Raw genomic sequence first — 21,677 nt, 5'->3', positions numbered from 1 at the left:
GATTTTGAAATAGCACTATAAATCAGTTTAACTCAGTACTCTTTCTTGAAAGCTATCTGAATAAAGAAGAGGTGTGGTCATAAGTACTGCAATTCTGAAGTAAAAAGAATACCCAGTGATACTTTCTGGATGAAGTCTAGGCCAGCATTAACTAGAAAGACACGTTTGTAATCTCCAGAATCTAGTTATAAATAACTCAGGTCACAGAGGAAGGTTTTCTTCATATGTTAGAATAAAGTGGCTCTGGAACTCTTAAGCTTGCCTACATGTCTCCTTGTAAAATATCCTGAGAGCTCACATCAGTTTATTGCTTACGTTGGATGGATAAAGATCTGGGGTTAAAAATGAATTTCAGAGCCTATAAAATTTTTTCTCTTTATAATTAAGGCCAGGTATGGCAATTGTGGAACCATAATCCAGGTTTAGCAAGGATTAAGAAAGGACTATCAGGCAGGTCTAAAATGTATGTTGAGTCTTGGACAGGTAATCTAAATCTGTATTTTTTAGATGATAATACTTGCGACAGGTAAAAACAATGCCTTTTTTTTGTGGCATAGAACGGGCAGCTTGTACTGTGAGGTCTCACTGTAGAGCTTGAACAGAAGAATATCCACATTTTTGACCTCTTTCTGCCTAAAGCCTGGGAAAGAAAAAAAATATTAACTTCATGCAAGTGAGAGTGTCATTGAAGACAAGACTGACAAACTGCTGTCAGGAATGGTCCATGTATAGCTGATTCAAACTGAGCAGCATCATGGATTTGATGATGTCTGTAAGTCCTTAGCCTAGCCTTCTTCCCTTCCATTTCTATAGCTGCAAAAGCACAGTCAGAAAAGTGGCAAAGCAGACTTAGAGACTGCAGATGGAAGGAGAATTTAATCGAATCAAGGTATCTTCTGAACATCAGAGGAATGTGATATAACACTGAACTTTTGAAATCAAGCCATACTCAAGGAGAGAATTTAAAATATCTTCAGTGTAATGTCTGCAGTTGACATAGATATAACTTAAATGTGACAGTAAATAATACACACACTTCTTGGAGTTCAATCCACTCTTTCTCAGGAGTGATGGAATGTTTCATCCTTGGTTCATTCTGGGTGCATGAGCTAATGGCAAAAGTGTTTGTACTTGTTTTAGCAAAGAATTACTGACTCTGAATCAAAGAATTCATTAGGATCTAATTACAGAGTCTGTGTTGCTTCTTAACAGTTGTCAACATACTTAAAGGACCAAAAATTTGGAATGCTTTTTATCTGAAAAATGCATATTTTGTTCAAGCATCATAAAAACCCTGTGGAGATGCAGCAAGCAGAGGAGGCAGACACAAGAAGATCTAATTCTCATACAGCAAATGAAAAGTTGAAAGTAATTCTCAACTAAGCAATGTTCAAAGTGTTGTTCTATTAATGTCTTGTGCAGTTGTGATTCCACTCTACTTCTAGAATATTAAGAGTCCAAACAAACTTTTGGGCCAATTAGAGATCATCAAAATGCAGTTTGCCAGACAACTCAAGCAACTACCATGTTTAATTATGTTATAAACTGAACTTCCTGACCAGTCCCAAAAGTTTCTGACCAAAAAAAGGCAGAAAAGGAAAGAAAATACCTTTTAACATTTTTAATATATTTTATCCTTTTTCAGTGCTGCTGTTGTGGCATTGAACACCACGCAACCACTCCCTCCTTCGCTCTTGGTGGGACGGGGAAGAGAATTGGAAGGATAAAAGTAGAAAAATTCATGGGTTAAGAAAAGTAATTTTTCTAGGTAAAACAAAAGCTCCACCAACAAGCAAAGCAAACCAAGGAGTTCATTCACCACTTCTCATGGACAGGCAGGTGTTCAGCCATCCCCAGAACAGAAGGGCTTCATCATGCATGATCATTTTTGGGGAAGACAAATGCCATCACTCCATGTTCCTCTTCTTCCTCCTTCTTCCCCACAGCTTTTATTGCTGACCACGACATTACTTGGTCTGGACTGTGTCCCCTCAAAACTTTTGCACCTCCAACATCCTCACTGGCCTTGATGCTGTGTGACATTGTTCAGGAATATCTAAAATATTCATGTGTTTTCAACACTGTTTTGGTCACAAATCCAAAAGGTTGCACTAGCTACTATGAAGAGAATTACCTCTGTCATCTTCTAGTCACTCATTTATATTTAAAGTCTGTATATCTAATACAAATACAAAGAGAAACTATTACATGTAATAGAAACTATTACATACTATTAGAAAACATTTCCTGGTCTGTTTTTCAGTATCCAGAAGCCCACTAGGCTACCAGCTAAACTATACAAAGCACTTCCTTTAAAGAAAATGTTAAGGAAATTTGATACAGAATCCACCAAATAATACAAGGTCTTCAAATTTTCAATGAAATAATATTAGCAAAAGAATCAAAAAGCTTTTAGTGAAGTTGCATATCTGCTGCAGAAAGAGCCCTAAATTTGGTAGGAATTGATGATGGCATGCCAGTCTGAGAGTCCATCTGTGCCACAGAAAGCATGGGTTCTGCCAGGCTGATCCCTACAGAACTTTACTGCTATGAAGAAAACACAAACAGATGAATCCTAGTTACTAGTGTTATGGAATGGCTTTGAACAATAGTAATGAAATCCAGCTTTTTATTGCAGATTTATGTTTTTAAAAGAACATGACATATGGGAAATATTACTTTATCCAGTGTTGAGACGTGCTAGAATTTCTGTGTAAAATGGTTACAGGATGGGGTTTTTTCAGTTCACATTTTTTTGAGGAGCTGTTCATATTTCTTCTGAGATTTAATGTTCTTATTGATTTTTTCTTCCTGCGTGGGTAATCTGCAGAAAATATATGGAAAATTGTGCTCTCTCCCCATAAACTTCCAACTGTGCAGAGTGTCATGTAAATGAAACCCCAGTATAGACAAATTGAGCCACAAGGACCATGCTCAAGTAGTCAAGGACCATGTTCAAGTGTGAGTGGAGGGCGGTCAAGCAGCCAGAATTACTGCAGCTGTACTTTCCCTGGTCAGGAGAGTTAAGCCTTGGGAAGATCACCACCACAGCAGGGTGGGCACCAAGCAGCGAGAGGACTGTATTCCATGGAGAGAGTGTAATAACATGTTAGGAGCTTCAAGAAGGAGCACTTGTAAGCCTTGTAAGAAATGTGTGCTGTGGGCTCCATGCACTAAGAGGACACGAGTGGCTTCCTGAGTACAGAACAAGGCTTTGCTCCTGCACCAGTGAGAATTTGACACTTCTTACTGATGGTACAGAAGGAAAGACAGGCAGGCAGGTGCCTAAGTTGCGTGTTCTGTATGCAGCTCTCTAAAGAAAATACTGTCTGGTCTGGTCAATGCAAGACATCTCCCTGAAAGTTGCATTTAGATGCCTTTAGGCACTTCAAAATCCCACTCAGATCTTCCATGGAATCTATATTTGCATTCAAGGAACTGAGCAGGATCTATGATCTGTTCTTACAGAAATGTAAAGTCATCTCCCACTTGATGAAACATTTTTATTCAGAATTTGAGTGATTTAATGTTCTGTCTTTGCTCTTTGTTCTCTGTAAGGGAGGAGAGGCAACACTTACCTACTTGTCAGAAGTGTCCCATGAGAAATGTTTTGGACTAGAATAGTCTTCTCTTGCTGAAGGTGGGTCACTATGCAGTAAAGAACACAGCTGAGCCTGCCTGCATATGGTGCCAAAGCACTTTGGGTGGAAGTGATCCTTTTAAGAACTTTTAAAATATATTATCTAAGGAATGAAGGCAGAATATACCAAAGTTCAGGAGAATACTGTACATGCAGAGTAATATACCCTCTCAAACCTTCCACCGATGATCCTGGATCATCCATGGCTAGTGTATTAGCTTTATTTCAACACTTTTTATGTGTTGAAAAAAATAAAATTGGAGCATTTCTCTTTTTTTCAGTTGCAGATATCATCTATCACTGTGTTTTGCAATGAGCTTCACTCACCTGCTGTGCACTCAGTGTACACTTAGAGCAATTTCTTACTTTAACTTGTTATTAGAAATAGAGGAAATCTGTTTTCAGGATGTTAATTTTTCCTTACGGGTTTTTAAAGCACTGAGTCAGCCAATCTGGTAAAAACATTGTGCATGCATCTAGAACTAGACTGTTAGCACTTTTTAAGAGAACATTTTAAAGGTCCTTGGCTGTGGCTCAGGGCAATCTAGGTGTTTCTGTAACTGATATTTTTGCAAGGCTTTAAGAATAACAGTCCTCAAATCAATTGCCTAAATGTTATTGAGGTCCCAGTGCAATTGTAAAGGATCTGGTCCTTAGAGATATTTTGGTTTCTATTCCTCAAGCTCTGATTGGTGGGAGGTGGTCACTGCAGCAGATGTAAGAAACTGGTGCTGTGGAACCACTCTGATGTGGACAAGAGCAGCTCCATGAAATTGCAGGAGATGCAGTATCCCAAGCACTTGGTTGTAGCAAAGCTGCTTAGAGGCACATCTTAGTTTAGTGTTTTATTTGTGTTTACGTTTTGGCAATTATGTTTAAGCAGAAGTTTACAGGTGCATAATATCTGTGAGGTTTTCTGGCTTTTAAAAGCATCAGGAGTTTTGTTCCTTCAGAGCAAAATCACATTAATATAATGAATTAAACATCAGCATTCTTTCACTAATTAAGTAAACAAACAAACAAAACACAAAACAACAACAAAACCAAACCAACAAACCCACAAAAAATCCCCTGTTGAAAAGCTCTAAGTTGAAATCCATAAAAGGAAACAAGTGAATCACTTCCTGCAGACTGATGGTCCTTTTTTTCAGTGCAAGGTCCATTCAACAGAAGGTTTGGATACATGTAAACAGATAATCAGCTCTTGATGAATATGGGAAAAAATAAGATAGCAAATCTACATGCAGAAATGCTGTCTCTGCACACTTTTAAGGATTGAATGCATTCAATGTTTTTTGATGGAGTCCCAACATGTTGAACATATCTTTTTAAGTTTTCAACATAACTTAAATTAATATGGAGTGAAAATCTCCCTGGAAAAAATAATTTAAATGTGGATATTTGCATGGTATGAGTTGGCAATATTTTGTAACTAATCGTCTTTTACAACAAAGAAAAAAATAAATCAGAATACTTAATACAAGTTACATTACTGAAAAGATAAACTATGTTCCCAATATTTTTTTTTAAAATACAAACATTCTTAAAATAATTGAAAGCAATTTCTGCCTTCAAATTTTATGTATTTTTCATCTATGTTCCTGCATTTTTCCATTAAGATACCTAGGTTTCAGCTACTTTTGGTCATCAAAGCTAAGCAGTGTTTGAGTGAAATATTTGAAATAACTGTTCATAAAGGCTCTATTATTTTTAATATCTAAACTGGTATTTTCCTTTCTAAACTCCTTCTCTTAATTCCTGTATAATTGTATTCTAATTACAAAAGTAAGTAGAACATCTTTATAAAAGAGAAGCAGGCATTGCTCTGGAACTGCTAATAATGGCTTCTAATAAATTAACACAAAAATATTTAGTTTTTTCTTTAGAAGTAATAGCACAAGTTATAAAGATTATAAATAAGGGCATTTAAATAGAGCAGAGTTATAACTCAGTTGAATTTGAACCAACAAAGAGAAAAAACCCAGGCCAACCACACAAAAATTCTGATCAAGTTCTCACCTGTGTAGAAGTCAACATGTAATGCTGTATCTAGTGAGTAGAGAAATGGGAAGATCTTTCTAAGGCTGAGATGCAGGATAAGACATTTCTTTGTATAATCTATTGCTGTTAGCAGCCATTAGCCCTGTACAATAAATAAAAATTTTGTTGAATATTAGATATCTGCACAAGGTGTATAAGCAAAGATGCATATCTGCTGAAAAGTGCTGTTGTAGTACTTGATGTTGAGGACAACAAAGGATTAGAGAGTGAGACTATGCTGTGCGGTGAGATTATTCTGTGCTGTGGTAGCCTGACCTCCTGAAGTGGAGACATCTCAGGAGAGTTCCTTTGGTTGCAGCTCTCAGCCTGGAGTGCTGTCCCCACAAGGCCTCTCCTGGGAGCTCTCTGGAGCATGATTTATTCTGCAGAGGAGACCACTGAGGGAGGAGGGACATGCAGTAGTTTCCAGCACATCACAAGATGAGTTTAAGTAACCCTGTGCTCACTTCACTTCCTACTAAAGAATTAAAGGGAAAAACCTTTGGAGTTTAGGGGTTCTTCATGTCTGAAATTCTTAAAAAAAGTTTTAAGGAAAGGTAGAGTCAATTTTCAGATAGTAATAGTATTTTAGTTATTATGCATACAAGTTATCATGCCTGGTTTGATAAATAAATTCTCTGAATTCAGAGCTAAGTTTTCTGAAAGAGTTTTATAATTATATTATTTGAGCATTTTAAGTTTTCTGACCTATATTAATAATATAGTAAAATTTCAAGTATTTTTTGTAATTTTCCTATCTTCAAGTATTTTCCAAATTAATGAAACATAAATTCTAAGCCTATAAGAACGTTATTTTAAAAAGATAAATTGAAAGATTTTGCTGAGAGCAAGATAATTTAATTTAGAAACAAGTATTCTTTTATGGAGATTTTAGAGTAAACATGTAAAAGGCAAACCAGCCAAATCAGTGCCCTTATATTTTTTGTGAATATATTTACATAAAAGAAATGTGTCACCCATTGAGCCCCGTATAATAAATAAAACTTTTGTTGAATATAAGATATTAATATAATGTGATAAATGAATTGCTTCATTCTGCAAATATTTAATTTTAAACACAGTGACAGTTTCAATTAAACCTTTAAGATTATACATATAAATGTTTAAAAGGCATAGAAATCTGTGTGATATTGAGGACAACTAAGTAAGCTGAGAATCTGTTTAACAAACTGTTAAACGAAAATGTTTCTTACGTAGCAGATTAATTTATTGCAACTGCTTGTTCTGTATTTTAAAAACTTTTATCCAGCTGTTGTTCTCAGGCAAATATTTACCAGGTTTTGTACTGAGCTGAATGAACTTAGTTTCCTGAAAATAAAAGACATGTGTATTCAAAAGTACTTTGTTTAGTTAGCATGCAATGCTGATGATGCAGATGATTATGATGTAACATGAAGGGAAGAGAAATATCTTTATTGCTGTTGAGGAAAGTCTATATTTAATTTTTTTTCATATCCACAAAAATTTCAATTTTTATTGGGCTATTATTTTTTTACCTGAATTAATTATCTTCCTGTAGCAAGTGCTTTTTCAAGCATAAAATAAAGGATGGATGAAATCCTAGAACAAATTAAGCATGTTCTTTTTCCAGACAGAAAACAATCATCTCCATTGATCTAAACTTTTTAATGGGAGAAGTAAAATAGGATTCATTCCAATATTTAAGAAGAAAATTCGAAAATACTTATATTCATGTTTGTGATTCAAGAGAAATCAACTGAGTAGCCACCTAAGGTGGAAGAAGTTCAGATGTTTGACTTCCTTGTTTGACTGAAAGCTCCCAAGGTCCTGTAGCCATACTCTGTAGGTGTACAGGACCGCCCTGATGCAATAAATTAAAACGAAACCTCACTGAAATCTGGCAGCAGCCCAGCAATTTAGCAGAGGAATGGCCATTTCTCCAGAGGAGCCTGATCCATCAGGCACGCTGTAGTCTTGGCCAGGTGCACTGCCAGGTGGGTTTCACAGAATGAACCTGCAGCCCCATCAGAATGACATTGGAGAAAAGAAGGCAGGTCCTAGAACCAGCTGTGGATATTGTAGCAGCTTTCTGAAGAAAATGGCATGCTAGGGTGGCAGGGCAAGTCCACACCTGTAAGGACTGCACTTTAACTGGCCGTGTCTACTTCACACCTCTTCTTTTGCCTCTTTGCCACAGACCATAAAATACACAGAGCTCATGGAGAGGAATTCCCAAGCAATCGCAGCCTACTAGTTAGAAACATACATAGCCATGATATTGCATTTTCCTTTTTTGTGCTTGTGAAAAGCATCATGCCCACACTAAAGCAGCAGTACACATGCTGGAAACAGGCAGCTGCTAGAGCATGTTCTCGTGAGACCATAGCCTCAAGCTGTCTCCTGCATGGATATGGATGGCTGAGCTCAGGTATTTCTCAATGATGACATCAATGAATGAACAAGATGTGAGAGATATTTGGCACCTGGTCAGTAACACTCAGTACGAGAGAGCTTGCAGAGAAATTTCAGACATGTAAAGAGGATGTTGTGTCCTAATACAGAAACTCCTATAATGGCTGAGTCCATTTTGAGTGAGGCCACAGCTTCTTCTGGTTTTCTTATTGCTCTGAGATTTTTAACAAAGTGATGAAATATCACTTCTCTTTTCAGTGTTCTGTTTCCTGTGGAAAAGGTTTGAAGTTTCGTGATGTGCATTGTATTAACAGCTTCCATGCGAAAATAGAAGAAGAAAATTGCAAACACTTGAAAAAACCACGAACATACAAAACATGTAGAGCTGGAAGATGTCCTTCTTGGAAAGCCAGCAGGTGGAAAGAGGTATGTAAAAGCTTCCATAATTATGTTCTCTGTGAAAATACAAGATCATAGTCATGACACATTGCTTCCATGGGAATATTTGTCGGTACACGCATCACAATTACAAAGTAGCAAGTACTTAATTGTGGTTTTCTTCTTTTTTTAAAGTAATGAAAAATAAATGTCTGTGAAAACTGAAATTATTTACTAACCTGAATTTTGTATTGATTAGCTACTTAGGGCTTTCCTCATCTTATGTCGTAAATTAACAGCAAATTTTTAAAGTTTACTTCTTACCTTCTGCAATGAATTCAGCAGTATCACTATTTTCTATCTTAGTCTAAATAGTGAAATGGAGTCAGGTTTGTGGGAAAAGGATAAGAAAAAGGGCTTGTGTGCACAAATACTGGCCTTTTCCCTGGTTTAGTCTTAAAAACCATCTCTCACCATGTTGTAAAATTGTGTGTAATTGAACACATTGCAATATTTTGCATTTCACTCACTCTTTCAACACACAATTCCCCGCATTGGTAAAGACACAGTACCACCCTCCACACTTTGGCCACACTTGGTAGAACAGTATGAACTTTAGGATTGAGCTTGGGCCTGTAGGTAGGCTTTGGAACATAATTGTGCTTCTGCCTAGGGTAAAAGGTTCTGTTTATCTCAGCAGGCATTAGTGGTATAGTGAAACTCCCTTGGACAGGAAGAAAGGAAAGGGGTATTTGGCATTTAAGCTCTTCAGATTCAAAATTCTTAGTAATGCCTACAAAAGATAGTGTCCTGAGAATGTTACACTTTTCAAAAATTTTCTACATTGCAAAAACACAGAGAGTTTTTTTTTCTGTTTTATTTTAGTATTTGCATTTTAAAACAACAGACAAGACTGTCAGTCTCTAATAAAGAAAAGATGTAAACACAGAGCTCTATCTCTTGATCTTGCAAAAAATGTAAACTTTTGCTTTGCATATGCCTATAGTGATTTTCCCTACTGTGAATTTAGCTAGGCAGAGAGCACAATTAGGTACCTCAGATGCAATTATTTTCTGTATTTTTTAAACATTTTAATTGTAACTTTGCCTTTTCAACATAAGTTCCTTCAGGTACTATACTCACATCATAAGGGCTGTGAAGTATATTTTAAATAATATCCCAGGAACCTCTAATGACAGTTGTACTCCCTTCTGGGGACTGTCTCGTTTCACAGTGCCACAACTAATTTTGATCAATTTTAGTGTTCTGTGTCCTGTGGAGTGGGGATTCAGCAGAGGGATGTCTCCTGCCAGGTGGCAGGCCTGGGGCGGGTGAGTGACGCGATGTGCAGTGGCCACCTGCGCCCTGCTGCCTGGAGGCACTGCCACCTACCCGCCTGCCTCCCCTACCAGTGGCTGGCACAGCACTGGGAGAATGTAAGTAAGGTTTTTAACTTCTCTGACTCAATTAAGTTATGTAATATGGCATAATAAATTTGGATTTTTCTGGATTTTTTTCCTTTTTTTTTTTTTCCTTCCCCCCAGGTTTGGAGTTTTTGTAGTAGCTGTTATGCTGCAGAATTACAAATGACCATGTTGGAGATTTTGAAGGTCAAACTTGCAAAGCTTAAGAAGTGACAAAAAATATCAAAGACTTTATTTATATTCTCTTTTTATCATCTCTAAAGAGTTTGCTATTCTGTTGTTGTAGACAAATCTCTGGTGCAGTTCTGAGCAGTCCTATTGATAGGACTGTCTCTACATACTTCTCAACATAGCTCATAACATATTTAATATATCCTTAATTTGAAATATCTTTTTAAAAAGCAGCTTTTAAGAACAGAAATGCAGAAGAAATATCATATGGAAGTGAACACCTTGGAGATAAAATCTTTGAACAACAGTGTTTATAGGAAGTTCTGTATGGAAGACTTAAAGCATCTTAAAAACTTGAAGCATCTTTTCTTGTTAAAGAAAAGATAAGGAGCAAAATAAATCTCATTATTCCCCTACCAAAGAGGAAGAAGAATAAGAAGATAAAACTCAACATTCTCTCACCAAATATGCCTTTTCATATTTAAGAAAATCTACAGATACTTTCAGGAGAAAGCTGATATTTCTAAAGGCGTAATTGCTATTTTCTACATGCTAAAAATGTAATAACTTTTGCTATTTTTGCAAACATGCAAACATATGAAAATGAGGAAGAGAGAAAAGATGTATGATACCTGAAATGGTGCAGAAGAGCCTTTCTCTAACATTAAACAAAAACCCATTTTGTGCATTTGTGTCATATTAATAATCTGCAATGATAAATTTTCTGGGGCAACCCCCTTAGAAATATGAAGACTCTAAAGTCTCAGGGGCACAGTACTACAGAAGTGACAACTGTTCATGTATAAAACGTTGGCTGGTGCTCTGCAAAACCTGAGTTATATTAATGCTGTTCAGACATATAATTCCTTTGTTAAGCTGTATTGAGGGAAAGCTGACAAATATGTTTCTTTCAAGTATTCTGTTCTCGTATGTAGCTGTCAAAATCAGGAATAAGTGGAAGTGGTTCAGAATGCACTTTTAGCACAAATATACACTTTCAAAGAATGAGGGTGAATTTTCCTTTGCCAGCAAACATTTGTGTATTCCAGCTGTGTATTTGGAGCCCTCTACTACAAACACATTGTTTCAGTACATTCTCCAGCTATTTAATAACTTCTGTGTGTATATTGCTGTTTTCTTGAAATTCCTGGGTTCTGTTCCCTTCTCTCACCACATTCATACACAGCCCTGTACATGTAGAGTTAGTAGTTCAAGTGCTTATCCATCTGCATGCCACTCCTGGTGCAGGATGTCCTCCACCAAACTTGTAGTGTTTTGCCCAGCTGTCTTAGCTCTGGGTGCTTGTGTGTCATTTCCTCTCCTCACCAGTCATGAATGCCTACAAGGCTAAAATATAAAGCATAATGAAAAGAAATCTTCTGCCTGTCCCCATTACCTTGTGACTGGATTATTCTTTATATGCCCAATATTCTGAGCTGCTCCATGGCATTAAAAGTTAGCTCAATTCAGGTACCTGTGGCTGGGGATATGCTGTTGATCTATAGTACTTGGCCTGTACCTCTACTTTTCTGGATTCTGGTGGCAGCAAGGTTCTTATCCTGTCCTGGGAGAGCTGTGATGGCTCACCATTCCACCAGCTTGCCATGGGGAGTGGTCTGAGGACCCTCAGGGCAAAGGCACTGGCTCAACAACTACTGCTGCTCTAAGCTGGCACTGGCACTGGTTGATTAATAGGCAGTCTCCCTCTCCCTCTCCCTCATTTTGTTTTCAGAACCAACTTATTCATGTTTCGCTGAAATCCTTTTCTGTCTCTTTCCTTTTCATATGGAAAGGCTTTTACACTCAACCTGTCATCTTGGCTTGACATTTTCATTTTCTTCTCTGTCTCTACCAACAGTTACAGTGTCATTGTTATTATATGCTGGTTTTTTTTTCAGCTGATTAGAAGTGCCTGAACTTGGAAAACAAATTAAAATACTCTGATTCAGTGAATAATTTAGTGTGACATTGATAGCAGATGTAAAAAGATATCGCTGTCTGGGTTTTACTGGTGTGTGGCAATCAGCAGATAACTTCGTTCTGTAAATGTATAGTAAAACTGTGATTGATTTTCTCACTTTTAGTGCTCAACATCACCTAGAAGAAAGGAAATATACCGGAAAGTTAAATGTGTGAATGAATTCCAGCTCCAAGTGGATGAAAGCTTCTGTGATCCTGCCACAAAGCCCCCATCATCCAAAATCTGCAGGGTATCTCCCTCTAAATATGTTGTGCTCACAGGACAGCTGTCACAGGTGTGCTAATTGTACTGCTCACACATCTTTTATAAATCTTTACATTTAAGAATGTTATATTGCTGTAGGTTACATGTGTGGAGAAAAAAATAAGTATATTTGAATTTGAACATGGCTGTCTAAACTTTCTCCACATTGACCTTCCAAGTTAGCCATGATTTATTATAGAGGCTGTTATGAGTCCTCCCTTAACCCTCCAGGACCTGTGATAACCAAATAAGTGGGAGCTGCCCCTACCACAGGATTCCTTTGCTGGTTTCCAGGAAACTGTCTTGCAAGCTGACCTTGCTGAAGTAAACAAAAAGCTTTTCCTTGATTTCAGTGAAGTGATTGGTCAGTGCTTTGTTTCCCTTGCCCATCTGCACTGCCTGTGTGTGCATGTCTGTGCATGTATCACAGCTGAGAGGGAATGACTCTGGAACCTCTGAGAAAAGGGCACCATGGGGCTTTGTGGCTCCTTGCACACGTAACTACTGCAGACCTTCACTTCTTTGCACTGATGTTTCAGCCCAAGGGGGCACACCTCCAATGACAGGCTTTTTGCAGAGCAAGGATCAGAGCTGACTTACCCGTACTGGAATTCTGTAGAAATGTCACAGAAATTTTGACAGAAATAATGTCTGTGCTTGGGGGTTTTCTTTTAGTGCTCCGGAAGCTGTGGGTTTGGTCATCACCAGCAGAGGATCACGTACTGTGTTGGGATCCATTCTGTTCCAAGCCAAGTCCATGGTCTTCGCACTGTAGCGTACCCAGAGTGCCCGGTGCAGCCATCCCCCTACACTGATAGATGTCATCTCAAAGGATGTTCACAAGCAGCCACGTGGACAGTGGGGAGGTGGAGCAAAGTGAGTACAGATGTGCCAGCTCATTTTTTATAGCTCCTTCTAAAATGAATAAATGCCACTAATAACTTGCTGACACAACGATGTTAATTATTTGCTTCTTTCTAAACTAAGTCTTAATGGCTGTCTATGTCTAGTGCTCAGCATCTTGTGGAGTGGGGATAAAGCAGAGAAGAGTAGAGTGTATGACTGAAAATGGCTTATCTAGTGACTTGTGCCTGCCACATTTAAAACCAGATGCTAGAAAGATCTGCCACGAAAAAGAATGTAAGTGATAGCTGTGATTTTATGCAGTTAATGTTTTCCCAGGTTGCTTATATTAAAGCTATAAATATATTTGGAGTGAAATGATGCAAAATTAAGTCCTAAAGCTAATCTCTGTCCCTGAAATATTAATATGATTTAATCATTCATTTTGAAGGTGAAATTCTTACCACCTGCAAAGATGTGCAGATTAAAAAAGGGATTAGAAAGGATGGTGAACACCTACTTAATATTAAGGGAAGGATGATAAAGGTACTGTTAATATTTATGAGTTTTTATGAGTCCATATTTTTATGAAATAACACTTTTCTAATAAAGATTTTGCTAAAGGGTTGCCTTTTCTCTCCCAGATTTATTGCTCGGGCATGCACTTAGAGAATCCCAAAGAATATTTGACACTGGTAAAAGGTGAAGCAGAAAACTTTTCTGAAGTATATGGATACAGGTACAAAAGTGATTTTGTAACTTTATGAAGTCCATTTATTCCTTCCAAAATAAAAGGATTAAATAATACTGACTTTTTGCGAGAAATATGAGTAGGATGTTTTCCCTTGATTTTCTGTTTTAAATATCCAGGAATGTGAGCATACATAGAGAAATGTAGATACTTCCAGCCTGAAATTATGGTAATTGTACTAAATGATTATAATTTTTTTCTGTCTTGACTTCGGTTGAAATGGCTTTGATCCACATTAGTGTTTCAGTTGAGCCAAGATTAAAAGCTGCACTTCTTGTTCAGTAAAGGCTGTTTAATATTTTTTATGTGGCATAGTGCATTACATTTATTTTTCACTATGATATTATGTTGAGGAAAAATCTCAAAAGGAAAACTAAATATTTGCTATTCTTTAGGTTGCAGAATCCGTATGAATGTCCTTTCAATGGAAGCAGAAGGCAAGACTGTGCCTGTCGAAATGATTACCTTGCAGCTGGCTTCACGGTTTTTAGCAAAATAAGATTTGATGTAGCTTCTATGCAAATTAAAAGTAAGCATTTTGTTAGTTTTAGCCAATTTGAGCATTTTATTGAAATTGTATTCTGTCACAATTACCAGATTACTATTTTCACCCACTTACAGATCCAGCTGTGCCATCTTGGGGCAAACAAAATTCTTATTTAAGAATTCAGTGTCAATTTCAAAAGAAAGAAAGAAAGAAAAGAAAATGTAAAAAAAAAGAAAAAGAAAAAGAAAAAAAGAAACCAAACCACTACTTACCTTGTCAATTTGTCCCTAGTGGTCAAGTGGCATGAATCTCACAGATTCATATTTTATATGTGAACTACCTTCATTTTCTAACATTTTGTTCCCGTTATTTCATTTTGTTTTAGTCCATGGCTTATTTTTCTTATGGAAGTCTTCATTTCTATGCTCTGCTTAGTCCCTTCTCAGACCTTGGCAGACACTAAGTGAATGGGCAGGGAATCTTGCAGTGCTTCAAACCCCTGCCTGAAGCTGGAAAGTTGGCCCACAAATCTGCTCGCTCCCAGTGTCCAGGTGCACATCCATCTTGCTCCTAGCCCACTCATATCTCAGAGAGAAATCTGGACTTGTAGGTTGGACTAGTGGTGCAATAACCAAAATTCAAACCATTGTTTCTCAAATCAAAACACACAACCTTCTCTTCCAAACAAACAACAAACAAAAAAAAAACCCCACCCAATGCAAACAATAAAACACCCATGTTCACACTTTTCCCTGTTTCCCCCTGAACTTCAAATACAGCAGTTTGTGTAGAGTAATTTTCTGTTTTCTAGCCACAGATTTTCTTTTTGCTCAGACTATACTTGGGAGAGCAGTACCATTTGCTACAGCTGGGGATTGCTACAGTGCAGCTAGATGTCCACAGGTATTTATGATTTCTTACTCCCTTGAAATGTTTACATAAGAGGGGGAAAAAATGTGTGACTTGTTTAGATCTGTAAGGTCCTAAACCAATCTCCTGTTCTGTGAGGTCAGTGTGCAACTGAGTGCAACTTGGAGATTTTTTCTTACTCTCTTCTCTCCTAGTCCACCATTCCTCCCACCTCACATTTCCTCCCTCAAATTGTTTATTACACCCTTTCCCTGTAGGCTCCATGTGTGTGTATCCAGCTTTCTGTGTGTTTCATGTATTGCTCTGCCTCTCTCTGGATGTGATGTATCCTTTATTTCCCCGAACACTTTCTCATTCTTTGTTCTCCTGGAGTGACTTTTCTATAATCCTGCATAATTTTCCTTATCTTTTCTCAGTTTCTCTCCTGATGCTTCAATGTCTTTGAAGACTACCAGAGGAAATCAATCTTTTTTAGCAGTTTACTTTAAAATTCCTATGTCTACGTTAGTGTTCTGGTTGTATTGGGTGGTGCTTTTCAAATTAATCTCTATATTGTCCCAGTTTACTGTTTGTTGTTTCACATCACAGAGTAGTTTTGAAAGACATGAACAGGATCCCTTCTGGATGAAGCCAAAGCCAACAATGAGCTTCAGAGGAAGGATCTTAATACACTCTATTGCTATTGAGGATTCAGTCCATGGGACTAGGGGAGAGTTAGTCCAAAATAAACCCCTGATTTGTGCACTGTCTACAGACATCGGGCTCTCTGGGCCAATTTTTGCTTTACAGGTCTGCTTATACTGCATTGCCCTTCTTGATGATGCAGATATTGCCCTAGTCTGGACCAATCGACTTTTGGAGCCCACTGAGAGAAACATAATTCCTTAGGAAACATTTCAGCTTATCTTACTGTATTAGACAATTTAGGATGAGGTCATCTGTGTTCTGGAAGTTGATTTCTTTTCACTGATTATAAAGGAGTTAAGACCAATTGGCTCACACTTGCCTGGAAGTGAATTCCTGTTATCTGTGTCTCCTGATTGCCTAAACTTAAGACCAGCTTTGTGGGCAGACACAGCTAGAGACAATTTATGTGCAACTTATGTACAGATGAAGTGCCTAGGTTGGCAGACTTAAACCCCTGACAAAAAAAAAATGGTGAAGTTTTGGATGGCTTCATCCTGCAAATCCTTTGGGTGCAGTGGGATACAAATCTGTTTGCCTTGTTTGGCTTCTGCTGGGGGGTCATTCTGCTTACATAGTTTGGCACTGAGGCATCTCCATCTATAAGTTCTGACTGAAGCCAATACTTCTGATGCAGTGTAAAGGCTCCCATTCCTGTACTTTTAGTCCCTGAAATCTGTTCCTGCCTTGCATATGCTGGATGATATGTCAGACAGCTCTTGAGCTGTCGTTGTAATCGTAAAAGCATTTCTCATTTATTTTTGCAAAATGAGATGATTATGAGAGAAGTTACTCTGGGACTGTTAATTGTGGAAATCATTCCACACCATTTGTATGAATTTCCTCCTTCATTAAATGGTAGTCTTCCATGTTGTGGATACTTCAGGAACAGTCTGCCCTAACCATATGAGATTTTATTAGCTCATCCCAAGTTACATGACTGCTATAAGCACAGCAACTTTACATAAAAGTGCTCTCAAAATAAATCTGCCAAACTATAAAGAGCAATATAACTGATTTTTTGCAAAAGAATTTAAGTGAATCATCATAATAAAAGCTATATATATATATTTATATATGTATGACATTATTAAGCAATAAAACACAGAAGCTACCATTTGCAATAAAAAATTACTAGGGCTGAATACAGAAATCTAGGCTTTTGGTGAATAATGCAGAGGTGTGCAGTTTTCTGATTGTAGTGCTGCCTGAACTAATCATTAGGCTCTTTATGGAGGTAGTACTTTTTGTATCATATTACTCTTCTCTGTGAATGCAATTTAATAATTTTCTGTGTCCCAGTTTGTCTACCAAGGTAGTGCAATTTGTTACTTTTTTAATAGTTTCCTATTCTCAGAAGATCTGACTGAAGATAGTTTTCAGAGCCTGTATTTGTGTAGGCAAAATGTTTTAGAATCAATAGCTACTATATCCGTTGTGAATGGTTTGTGTTGCAAAACATTCTACTTAAAAGTATAGTTATTTATTTTAACATACACTTATGATCTTGTTCAACTGTGTTATTTGTCGTACTGAAAAAGCAATGGAACATGATAAGATGATGATGCTGTGTGATGATGCTGATGATTAGAGAGTGTGCAAACATTTGAAAATTAGATGTCCAATAAGTGATTTGTCTTTACAGACAGCAGTATGTAAAGTTATTTCCAATAACTTTCCAATTTATTTCCAAAAAGTTCAGGACCTTAAAAAAAATATATAGTATTTCAAGAAAACCAGCTTCCTTCTTGCCTATTGCAGGTCTGTACTTCTTGTAAATGAAAATTTCATTTATAGAAGAGCAACAATAATTTCAGTTGTCTCATGCTAACTTTGTCTTCACACTCAGATGCTACAGCCCAGCTGATGCACAGCTGGTGCTTATTGCAGAATACTTAGTTTTGTTGTGGATGTCCTTAGAAAGGGCAAAATGCAGCATAATCAGCCCATGTTTTGTACACACCTTTGAGTACTTTATTTTTAGGCATATCCTAAGTGATATGTGCAAGTATGCCTATGTAAAGTCATTTAGTGTTTCGAACTCAGTTTATCAGCTCTGTATTTTTCCTTTTTCTTATCTTTTGTTTGTTTGTTTCTTTGTTTGGTTTGGTTTGATTTTGTTTCCGCAGGGACAGTTCAGCATTAACTTGGCTGGTACAGGTCTGAGATTATCCAGTACAGTGAGGTGGATTGCTCAGGGCAACTATGCAACTGCTGACATACACAAATCCCACGTGAGTCAATGTTGTTTTACTTTACCTGCTCTTACAGCTTGGACAAGAGGAGCAAGTGTTGACTGTAGTGAAAGCTAAAGTGATTTTTGTGAATCAGAAATAGTATTCAGGGTCTCTGACCCATTTAAGTCATCTTCAGCAATGTTTAATCACACTGTCCAGTATCTAATTCAGAACAGCACTCCCTGCCTACCCTTCTCTTAGCTGATTTAAAGAGGTTATTATTGTTTTAATTTGGTTTGTTTGAAACTTTGAAGATACTAAAAAAAAAAAACCCCAAACACAACACCCAACCCTCCACATTTTGTTCAAGATCATCCTACTACAGATGATCCTTTTTGTTGCTTACTCCCAACTTTATTAGCATAGGAAACCAGAAGACCAGTTAAACAAAAACAGTAAGTGTGCACGGTTTAAGACAACACTGGATGGTAAGCCTGGGAGCAAGGTGTAGAGTGGTAGTGTTAAAGGATCTCTGTTTCTGTTTTGCTGATGCTGCTGTTTCTTGATTTAGTGTTTCTAGGTATGATTTATCAAAAGTCTGTTGTGTGCAAACCTTGCGAAGCCTTTTGTGCAACTGTGATTTTAATCACTTTCCTTGATTGACTCTTCTCTTTGTCTAATTCCCAGGATGGTACTAAAATATATGGAAGATGTGGAGGATTTTGTGGAAAATGTGTTCCTAACACTATTACTGGTCTCCAACTTCAAATACAGGGAGAACTTTGATATAGTAAGAGCATCAAAGCAGGGACATTTGCCATTTAGGTTCAAACTGTAGGTGCTCTGTATATGTATATTAAATTTTTTTAATGTCTGTATTATTGTAATGTTCACTAATAAGAATTCCTGTTTTCCTCAGGATTTACTCAAGGTTGTATTATCTGTTTGTGGGCTAGCAAGTGCATAAATCACAATCAGAAACCTCCAGGTTTTAAAGGAGAAGCATTTATTCAAAGTACAGTATATACTAGCAAGTAAATTGCACTGGGATTATGCCCATGGGTAACACTCTAAATTTTATCATAATCGTAATTCTTTACCTGTAACTTACCAGTATAATGCTTTATGCAATATTCAGTGAAATTTATGCTCTACTGATCTTTTTTGATAGATTGTGCTAAAATGTAGAAAGGAAAGCTTTTTACTGTTACATAAAGAGACAGGTAATTTCAAATACTTCCAATTTTGTGCAAACTTGTAGGGATTATCTGTCAATAACTAACAGCAGAAGAGTACATAACCAAAATGCTTGAGATAGTTTTATAGATCTGTGTGTTTCTCTGTCAGTGAAAGCATTTTCCCCCATCCCTTTCATTATATTATTTGTGGTGCGCAAATCCTAGAAGTAATACTGAGAAGTGTGGTTTAACCTTTGTAGTCTCTGTAGCACATGTAAAACATCAGGTTTGCTGTGGTTACAGGAAAAGAAAATAAGGAAACAAATTGCTTCAAAACCTGATTTTAAATCCCCCCCTCTCATCCAAGTATACTGTGAAAGCAGTGTATTCTGTTTACCATAGGATCTTGTGTATAATTGCACAAATATGTATTTGCTTAAACACTTTCCATATCCACCTTACTCCTATACCCTGGCCTATGGTATATTAGCAAAGGCTGTAGTGTGCATCCTTCAAAGTCTGATTCAGCATAATTTTCAATAACCTTAATGAAAAATCTGGACAAAGGCAGCATCAAGCCCCCAAGTGGTTTTGCTGTCCATCTTTGACTCAGTTAGATTTTTCAATGTTTGTAAATACAGTTCTAACATCTGCTATTTAAAGAAGAGTTAAAACGTTTAAAAAAATTATCTAGCTCTTTGATTTGTTGGTTTGTATTACTTTACGGTCCAGAACTGTAGGAATATATGCATATACAGATAATGTGTTTTAGGGCCAACTCTCAGGTATTCAGAATACAATTTTCTACCTGTATAATAACGTATATTATTGTACCAGATAACTATAATATACCAGATAACTGTATGTGCGTTTTCTGACTATATGCATTCTGTAAACCAAATATTTATTTTGCATGCCAGTACAATTGGTAGATCAAGTGGCAGCTATGTCATATTTTTACCCACAAAGAGTTAGTCATGAATTAGCAATGTGTATTAATTCAAAACAATACTGTACCACAGAAGTGTATGCAGCTTCTTTAAAGATAACACATATAGGTAATTATTTTGTGATCTCTGCATCAGAAATGTATTTTTGCACTATGTGCCTTAAAATAGTTGTAAACATTAATAAGCCTATAAAACGTTATTTTCCTAGAAGTGTTTACATTTGCAATTAAAATATTGTAATTTATAAAATATTTATATAATAAATATGCTTGTGTGAATGGTACCAGGATACTTTTTTTTTAGTTCTTTTTGGTATTGTACTCTGTGTACAAAATGTTGCAAAAACATTTCAGATTCTTTATGCACAGAATAATTACATTCTTAATACTTCTTTACAGTGGTATACATTGACTTGTACTGGAATAACTGGAGGTTATAGTAACAGGAATGATTTCTATGGAAGCAAATCCTGCTTCAGAGGGAAGAACTCCATGTCTGTCTTCCACATTTAGCTATATTTTTGGGAGGGTTGCCCTGTAAATTGTTAACTGAAATAATGTAGAAATCTTAAATAATTTTCCTCTCTTTGTGCTAACTCAAAACTTTATACCATGGTCCATTGCCTGCTGCTTTGGCAGAAGGGCAACTGCAGTTCATCTCTATCCCCAAGAGAGGACATTTTTCTTTTCAGCTCCTTTAAAGGCTACAGCATGCACAGCTCTGCTGCCACAAAGTCATTCTGAAAATCCACTGCCAAACAGTGACTTTTAACATGATATCCAATACACCATGCTTTTCTTGGATAATAAAAATTGGTTTTGAGTAAAAATGTATTTTCTATACTTCTATCATATCATGTGGTCCAACTTCTGCATAGAACAGCACTATGTTGTGTTGTAGTTTTTTGCATCTTTTCTTTCTTATACCCTTGATTTAGAGTTGCAGTCCTGCTGTAGTGAAAAAATAAGGATTATGTTCTGACATCTTGTGACTGTGTAAGAATCTTTTTGGAGTTTTTTTGGGTGATGAAAAAGGGCTTAATCAGTCACCCTATTTTCAACTTTTTAACTTTTTATCCTGAGGACAATTTACGAAGACATAGGCCTGATGAGCTGCTCTGAAGAAACTGGAGACTTGATGATCCTGACATGTTGGGGAGGCATGCAAACAAAAAAATCCTTCAATTGAAATTGCTCTGACTTTCCATCCCACTGGGCAGCTGAGATGCTTGCCAGAGTGGCAGGGTGCTCCACAACAGTGCTGTTAGCTCCACCTCCTGGGTCTGCATGTGCTGAGCTGCCCATGGCTGGTGGCAGTCACACAGCTCTCCTGCTTGGGTTCATGCTTAGGAAATGAAATGCTTAACTGCCCATCACTATTCCAGAGAGAGAGAAAAAAATAATAAGTGGTAATAGCTAAAGAGGATTGTAACAATGCTTTGCTAGATGGCTTTCAGGATCTTTTCA

The 21,677-nt window shown here is 37.1% G+C and overlaps 1 protein-coding gene across 1 annotated transcript in view; it reads left to right on the top strand.

Moving 5' to 3' along the window:
• ADAMTS20 (ADAM metallopeptidase with thrombospondin type 1 motif 20) overlaps positions 1-20,703 on the top strand; it is an 88,166-nt gene extending 67,463 nt beyond the window's left edge. Inside the window, exons 29-39 of the mRNA XM_066319050.1 lie at positions 8,333-8,500; positions 9,715-9,888; positions 12,132-12,302; positions 12,947-13,147; positions 13,282-13,411; positions 13,566-13,660; positions 13,759-13,853; positions 14,261-14,394; positions 15,164-15,255; positions 18,036-18,140; positions 18,771-20,703. Of these exons, the coding sequence (XP_066175147.1) occupies positions 8,333-8,500; positions 9,715-9,888; positions 12,132-12,302; positions 12,947-13,147; positions 13,282-13,411; positions 13,566-13,660; positions 13,759-13,853; positions 14,261-14,394; positions 15,164-15,255; positions 18,036-18,140; positions 18,771-18,869 (1,464 nt within the window). The 3' untranslated portion in view covers positions 18,870-20,703. The remainder of the gene's footprint in view (positions 1-8,332; positions 8,501-9,714; positions 9,889-12,131; positions 12,303-12,946; positions 13,148-13,281; positions 13,412-13,565; positions 13,661-13,758; positions 13,854-14,260; positions 14,395-15,163; positions 15,256-18,035; positions 18,141-18,770) is intronic.
• Positions 20,704-21,677: the final 974 nt, after the last annotated feature.

Source organism: Sylvia atricapilla, chromosome 5 (assembly GCF_009819655.1).
Source record: "Sylvia atricapilla isolate bSylAtr1 chromosome 5, bSylAtr1.pri, whole genome shotgun sequence".
Taxonomy (NCBI): domain Eukaryota; kingdom Metazoa; phylum Chordata; class Aves; order Passeriformes; family Sylviidae; genus Sylvia; species Sylvia atricapilla.
The sequence above is the reverse complement of the archived record's forward strand: the minus strand, read 5'-3'. Positions and strand labels throughout refer to the sequence as shown.